This window comes from Limulus polyphemus, unplaced genomic scaffold (genome assembly GCF_000517525.1).
Source record: "Limulus polyphemus unplaced genomic scaffold, Limulus_polyphemus-2.1.2 Scaffold5534, whole genome shotgun sequence".
NCBI lineage: Eukaryota > Metazoa > Arthropoda > Merostomata > Xiphosura > Limulidae > Limulus > Limulus polyphemus.
In genome coordinates, this window is record NW_013671144.1 from 23,508 (window position 1) to 31,705 (window position 8,198).

Here is an 8,198-nt window from a genome sequence, read left to right on the forward strand (position 1 = left end):
GATTTAACTGTAATATTGATAATCAAAGATGCTAATAACTGTAAACACTAATTTCAATTTGTTAATGTAATCACTAGTCATAGGTAATTGATTAATTATTTAAATTGTCCAGCTTTAATCATTAAACATTTGTTAGAACCCATTTATCAAATGTTTAATTTAAAATATGTAATAAAACTTAAGTGAAAAATTACAGAAATGTTAATTAATTACAACACTTTTTTTTCCAATGTAATGGCTTACAACCCAACCTGCATGTGTACAAAAATAGAACATGTAGAACCTTTGAAACAAATGGATTAAAAAAAATTAATCAGTTTTATAAAGCTTTATTCAGAATCTCTTTGAACGTTTTATGGTCAATGACACAAAACAACCTTTTCTCAAATTTAAACTTATTATGAACAGGATTCTCTGCTACTAAGATGTTAATCTTCGTACAATCTTCATTCGACGGGAACTGAAGTTTAATGATGAACAATAGAATGATGGCAACAACAACAAACATTTAACCTGTGTGTATGATAGCAAACATTTAATTTTTGGCCATTTCAGAATGTATATATTCCAGCTTCAGTAAGCTATATTGAACAAGGTAAGAAATTTCTAAAGTTCCAACATTTTTTAAAGAGTAATTAAAATACAGAGTAAAACATTAAAGTCAATTAACCCTATCGGCGCGGATATCTTTTTTTGGCATCACAAGGTTTTAGTGAGTTACATTTAATATTTAATTAAACTAATTTCTTTTCATGGTATATCAACGAATATAGCATAAAAACAGCTAATAATCCACATTTTAATAGTGTATACATATTAAGTTCTTAATTGTACAAGGGAATATTAAAAAAAAATCTAAAAGTTCCTCTAGTGTTAGAATTGTGCAGTTGCCCTCTTCTCTAATTTACTTACCACCCTTCCAAAAAAGTATGAAATCTAATGTAAATTAGTTATATTATTGTCATTGCTCAGGCAATGCATAATTTTTATAGCCTACAATCTTATTTGGTTAAAGAGCCATGAAATAGACAACCAGACCTCTCTTTCAGAAATTGCCAATAGTTCTCTCTCTGCCGTTCAATACTATATTATTTATAACCAATAAAAAGCCAAGGTTTCAATCTATCAAATGACGTATTATATTACGTTGTTTTCTGTAAAGAGAATTGTCAATTTCACTTTCAGTTCAAGTTGCATTCCCACAGGAAATACCAACGAGCTTAGGTGAAATTTTAACGGCTCTTATCGCATAGTTAGAAAGCCAGAAAAAATGTAATAGTTATGGAACATTGTCTGCTTTTTGCACATTATTATTCTGTGTTCATTGGTGCATTATTTAATTAAATAAAAAAATATGTAGTGCAGTACTACCATTAGTATAAAAATTAGGGTTAAGTTATTTAAATATCTCTCAAGATTCAAAATCTATCCAGATCAAAAGATCTATTACCTACCCCTATGCATTCCAGGATCATGTATAAATACACATGTAATGCCAATTACACCTGTAAACATATGGGGGTGTCAAGAAGAACTGGTAAACAACTAACAAATCATCCAGATCCTGCAAATTGCACAAATAGTGAAAACCCCTTTTGATTATGAATTTCAAAGTCATCTCAGCTGAATCATCCAATATTGAACTTTTAATTAAGGAAAGTTTATCTATTACAAGTGAACTCCCAACTTTAAATAATAACACAACTTCACTACAATTAAGTATGTTTTGAATAACTTGTATAATATTGTTACACTATCCTATTCTTTCTTGTTTTTAATTGACTTTATTCTTTTATTCAATTACTCTTTATAGAATGTTGGAACTTTAGAAATTTTTTGTTATCTGATATTTTACCTTGTTCAATATAGCTTGCTGAAGATTGAATATGTACATTCCAAAACGTTCAAGAATTAAATGTTTGTGTCAAATGTTTGTTGTTGTTTTTGCTGTAATTCTCTTGTTCATCACACAGTCTTTATATTTGTTTATGATTGCATAAAAAAAAAGTTAAAACATTTTAATGGCTCAAAGCAAATTTCTTACTTTCAAAATGTAGATTCAAAAGTGCTTAAACTGCATAAAAAATAAATTAAATAGTCAATATTTAGCAATGTCCCTAGTAGGGAGGTTTGTAAGCTTTTGTTTACTAATTGCCTAAATGCTTGATATTTGAATGGATGATATCTCATCTTACTCAACCACACACACTATTATATTGTGATAAATCACCGTATTGTAGTGACCTAGGATTGTTTGTGTTCTACATCAAACTGACTGGTTACCACAACAACTAGAAACAATTATCTGATGGTTGAATTACCTGGTTGAGCCTGAGAAAAGTACCGGCAGTTGGAAGAACTAGGTTATCTCTTGTATCACGGGTGAGTATATGCTAGGTAGAAACAATAAAATTGTACCGATTATGTCATGAGCTGAACAGCTGAAGTACCAACAGTGAACAGTTTATGTCATTAACTGAACAGCAGAAGTACCAACAGTGAACAGTTTATGTCATTAACTAAACAGCAGAAGTACTAACAGTGAACAGTTTATGTCATTAACTAAACAGCAGAAGTACCAACAGTGAACATAAACTGTTCACTGTTGGTACTTCTGCTGAGCTAAGAAAAATGAAAGATGTATAAGTAATATACTAACTACAAATAACAAAAGTGTACAGACTAATTAATAAGAAATAAAACTGTACAGGTTATGTCATTATTACTGCCACAAAGCATAAGAAGGCAAAAAAAGAATTATACAGATGTATGAAAAATGTTTAATTTCATTACTCACTTTTACTACCTTAGATTGACAATTTAAAATTTATAATACACAAAAAACAAGTAAAATACTTAGATAAAAACATAAGACATTTTTAGACCTCATTATACAGTTAATAAGTAGAAAAACACATAACACCAGGTTTACAAGAATACACTGTACCAAATCACATCTATAAACCCACAAGACAAAAATCAAAGTTCAATAAAATAAATAACATAAGAGTAGTTGTATGGATGCTTGTCAACTGGTTGTATTATGTTGCTTTTGTTGTATTTTCACTACAAAAGAAAGTCCAATTATAAAACTACTACACATAAGGTACTAGAATAGGGTGTGAGAGAAAGACTGTGTTCACAGTTGAGGTTCTAGAGTAGGGTGTGAGAAAAAGACTGTGTTCACAGTTGAGGTACCAGAGTAGGGTGCGAGAGAATGACTGTGTTCACAATTGAGGTACCAGAGTAGGGTGCAATAGAATGACTGTGTTCACAGTTGAGGTACCAGAGTAGGGTGCGATAGAATGACTGTATTCACAATTGAGGTACCAGAGTAGGGTGCGAGAGAATGACTGTGTTCACAGTTGAGGTACCAGAGTAGGGTGTGAGAGAATGACTGTGTTCACAGTTGAGGTACCAGAGTAGGGTGTGAGAAAAAGACTGTGTTCACAGTTGAGGTACCAGAGTAGGATGCGAGAGAATGACTGTGTTCACAGTTGAGGTACTAGAGTAGGGTGTGAGAAAAAGAGTGTGTTCACAATTGAGGTACCAGAGTAGGGTGCGAGAGAATGACTGTGTTCACAGTTGAGGTACCAGAGTAGGGTGACACCCTACTGTAGTATCTAAACTGTGAAAACAGCCATTCTCACTCACCCTACTCTAGTACCTCAATTGTGAACACACTCTCACACCCTACTCTGGTACCTCAACTGTGAACACAGTCATTCTCTCACACCCTACTCTAGTACCTCAACTGTGAACACAGTCATTCTCTCACACCCTACTCTGGTATCTCAACTGTGAACACACTCTTTATCTCACACCCTACTCTAGTACCTCAACTGTGAACACACTCTTTTTCTCACACCCTACTCTAGTACCTCAACTGTGAACACAGTCATTCTCTCGAAAGAGTGACTCTGTTTACATCCGAGATACTAGAGTAGAATATGCTGAATGATAGTTCACATCTGTGGTGCTAGAGTAGGGTGGAAATAGTGACTTTATTCACAGTTGAGATACTAAATATCACCTGTCTTGAGTTGCACAACCAAAAGTGGCAATTTTCTTCAGTTAGATAACACCACTTTTGTAAGTAACAGTACAGATATATATATAAAAAAATATAAACTTTTAAAGGTACATGCATTTTTGTTGTAAAGTCCAAAAAAGTTGAAACCCAAATTGTCACAAAAAATTGAAATTATTCTGTAGACTTTAAAAAAAAAAAAGTTGTTAATATACTAATTTTAATATTAATCACATTACTTCTTAGATCGTGCTGCTTTACTCACAAGTTATGTCAGAATTATTTACTATTTCAGTTGTAACTTGAGAACTCTACAAAGCCTGTTAGATGCAGAGGTATGAAAGTACCTTTATGCTAGACTTTAGAGAATGGCCAGTCTCTTCTCGAACGGCAAAGGCTGTGGATGGTAAGGCACATTTCAGTTCCCTCCAGATCCCTTCCCACCTGAAACTATGGTGAATTTGAGGTGCCGATTCAAACTGGAAATAATGGTTGTATTGAAAACATTTGTAATGGCAAAGCACTAAAATAAAATCATGTCCTTTTACCTAGAGATTCAAACTTACTAGTCAAATCGTTGCCATATCCCTACCACAATGTATCTCTCATTCTAAGCTATAGTGTCTTCTAAACTTATGTCGACTTCATTCCAGACCTATTAAAACTTTTTTTTAAACAATACCTTTAACCCACTTATTACTATCTGTCAATATTTCTTTATACGTTGCCTCAAATGTTTTAGCTGTGTAACATTAGTGGGAAATACCTAAACTATCTATCATTTACAGACTATGCACAAAAGTAAACTTCAAACATATATAATTTTTTAGAGAAGTACTAACTCGGTAAAAGAACAAACACAGAACTATTTAAGGTCAACAGAGAAGGAAAGGAAAACAAACAACCATAGATGACAGTGCAGCATGGATACTTTATAACTAACCATACAAGGAACATAACCGAGAAAAGTTAAAACTGTAAGTAGGAGAGGGATGATAGGTAGTGTACTAAACTAATGTTTAAGCCCTATTACTTGTTTCTAAATATACAATTTGAATAAAATATACAGTGTGTAACTCTGTATATTAAACTTTCTTTCAAAAAACACTATTCTAAAAAAACAAAACAAACTCCAAGCCATGCTGGACACTAACATTCATAATGTATTTACAAAGTTGTTTTTTCTATTATGAGTTACAGCTTTTACAGTAAGGGTTAAATAATTTTAATTTTTTCACACATATAATTTTATCAGAGAGAGTTAATATTTGGGTATTACTTATACTGTATGTTCAGACATTTTTGATGTAACAATATTGTCACTTTTGACCTTACTTTGGAAACTTATCAATGCCAAGATTATTCCTATTTGTCTCATTAATATACTATTGTTTGCATATTGGCTTAAATGAAAGTGCAGAGGAAAATCCAAAAGATTGTTACTTTAGCTATACAAATGTACAGCTAACTGTCGTAAACTTTTACTAGAATATGGCATTCTGAGATTGAAAAATTATCTAATAGAAGGGAAAAGTAGATAAAACGTTTTTATTAACCTGTATTTTTCTTCAAAACGTAATACAATTTGAAAACATAACAATGAAGAAGCATTAAAGTCATTTTTAGCTTTAACATGATTTGTGGGATTTTTAGAAAAAATGACATAACATCTTTTTCAGATTACTATATTACCATGCACACAACTGTGAAAACAAATTGGTCGTAAATCTAATTATAGATGGATGGGTAATGTAAACAATACACAGTGACAAGAGATGAGGTGGCTAGATTTTTTTGTGATCTTCCTGATAACATGCACAGATTGATTATAAATTATATTTCTAATCATTTTGCTGTTTTTTAGCAATCATATCTTTACTGTTACAAACATACTTATTTTAGTAGTAAGACTGTAAATCACCGCTCGCCTCACTGAGATATCAAGTGTTGTCACAACAGATACCGTAATTCCATCACCTAAAGGAATTAGCTCCTAGATTTAAATTAGTTTAACAAACCTTCAAAAGAATGAACCTAAGGTACTACTTGTATGAAGCACAGTGAGGTTATGAAATTCAAGTATTCAACTACTAAAGTTCAGTGAAAACAGTTTGGACAAAATCCCATGATAAACGAGCCTACAATGCTACCACAATAACTCTTCCGTCAAGATGTTTCTATGGTATTCTATATATGCCAGAATGAAATACAGACATTATATATAAATTTAAAACTTTGAGAAATCACTAATTAAATGCTTTACTCATTCTACTTTATAAAAATAACCAACTGTTTTTGAAAAACAAGAAAATAGTTTGAAGTATTTAAAACTTATTGATTTTCAAAAAGAAAGACAAAACATCATGGCATATGTAAACAGTGTTTCCAGCTATGATATACCTGAATCATTGTTACTTAACTTACTAGGACAACAGTGGTAAATAACATACTTACTGCCACTTCTAACAACGTTCCTCGATCTATCTGGCGAAACCCACTCCATGGGAAGTCTGCGGCATGCTGAAATACTGCACCAGTAATCCTAACAATTGCACAGATATTAATGCACAACAATTATGAAAGGGTGATTTAAATGCTCCAAACTTTGCACTCAAGTCTCAAAGAAATTACATTAACTATAACCCTTTTCAGTAAAATTTAATTCAGCTACAACCTTTTGTAAAGTAATTTTCTGTAAGTATACCTATAATCAATTGATTAGTACAGTGTTCCTCAAAACCTGGTACATTATATTATAGTGTAAAATGAGCTCTTTTTAATGATTGTATACATGTATGTGTAGTAAATACATGTGGTTTGTGAACCTAAAAGCAAACTACAGATGGTGGTTGGCAAAATATATTACGTGTTTCTACTGGATTGAACAAAAGGACTTTGAATTATTAGTTTTGATAGGGCAAGTAAATGTACTTATTGTCTAGACATAAATGTACAGGCTGTGGTTTATTCTATTCAATAAAGAGGCTGCAAAAGGTGAGATTTTTCATTACTCAGAAAACATGTGACAAGAAAACTGGAGATGAAGTTTTTTTTTAAAGGTTTCTTTTGAAATAAAGGAATTAAAACTTAGATAAAATAAAACTTCAAAATATAATGTTAATTTCCTTGATATACACTGATAGTAAAGTTGTTTGATTAAATTTCGAATGTACTTAGTGACTTGTGCAGAAAGGGGTATCCACTGTGAATGAGTTAAATGTGTGGTAATCCCATTTCTGTATTTTCTAGGCTCAGAATCAAACTGAAGACCTTTCATATGCTAAGCAAGTACTCTAAAAACTGAGCCACCAGGTTAATCCAATATCACTTGCTATTAAAACACTTTTTAACAACAACAAACTACCACTCTCCACCTCTCACAAAAAAGACCAGTCCTCAGGACTTATCTAAGGTTCATGAGATGACCACAAGTCGGACGCCAATTTTTCTTTAGTAGTCTGTTTTTATTTCCTTAGATCAAATTGAAACATGGGACCTATTGCACATCATATGATTGCTCTACCAACTGAGCTAAAGGGTAAACCCATTAGCACATGTTAGAAAGGTAGTTTTTAGCAACTGAAACTACCACAAGTGTACACTAAGAAAACCAAGTGAATTTGTTTATTTTAATGATTAGTTATAGTTTCTTATATAAAACTGTATGAGCTTAGGGCCAACAGTTGTAAGAAGTCACTAGATTTTCACTGTATTAATACTGTAAAAAATAAAACTCAGTAATCAGATTCACATACAAAAAAGGCATGTAGATAAGGAGTGGAGCAGACAGTAGAAATAAAAATATTATTTCATTATACCAATTCAGAGAAAACTGTTTTGATTACATGAACGTAAAGAAGCTTTTGGTTTGTTGGAAATATAACACAACTTTGTTTTTTTAAAGTGGTTGTTCTAAACGTGATCGTTAGACTAAGAAATGTCTAGTTCTTAACCAATTTATGAAAGTTGTCCGACGTATCTACAAACATAATATAAAGGACAGGCTCACCTAGGATTCCCCCTAAAGATACAAGGTTTTGTTAGAAATATAACAAAACTTTGTTTTTTTAAAGTGGTTGTTCTAAACGTGATCGTTAGACTAAGAAATGTCTAGTTCTTAACCAATTTATGAAAGTTGTCCGACGTATCTACAAACATAATATAAAGG

The 8,198-nt window shown here is 31.9% G+C and overlaps 1 protein-coding gene across 1 annotated transcript in view; it reads right to left on the reverse strand.

Moving 5' to 3' along the window:
* Positions 1 to 8,198, reverse strand: part of LOC106472699 (sorting and assembly machinery component 50 homolog A-like) — a 27,913-nt gene that overhangs the window by 5,799 nt on the left and 13,916 nt on the right. Inside the window, exons 6-8 of the mRNA XM_013933349.2 lie at positions 6,485 to 6,572; positions 4,378 to 4,509; positions 2,322 to 2,393 (exon numbers count right to left, since the gene is read on the reverse strand). Coding sequence (XP_013788803.1) covers positions 2,322 to 2,393; positions 4,378 to 4,509; positions 6,485 to 6,572 — 292 coding nt within the window. The remainder of the gene's footprint in view (positions 1 to 2,321; positions 2,394 to 4,377; positions 4,510 to 6,484; positions 6,573 to 8,198) is intronic.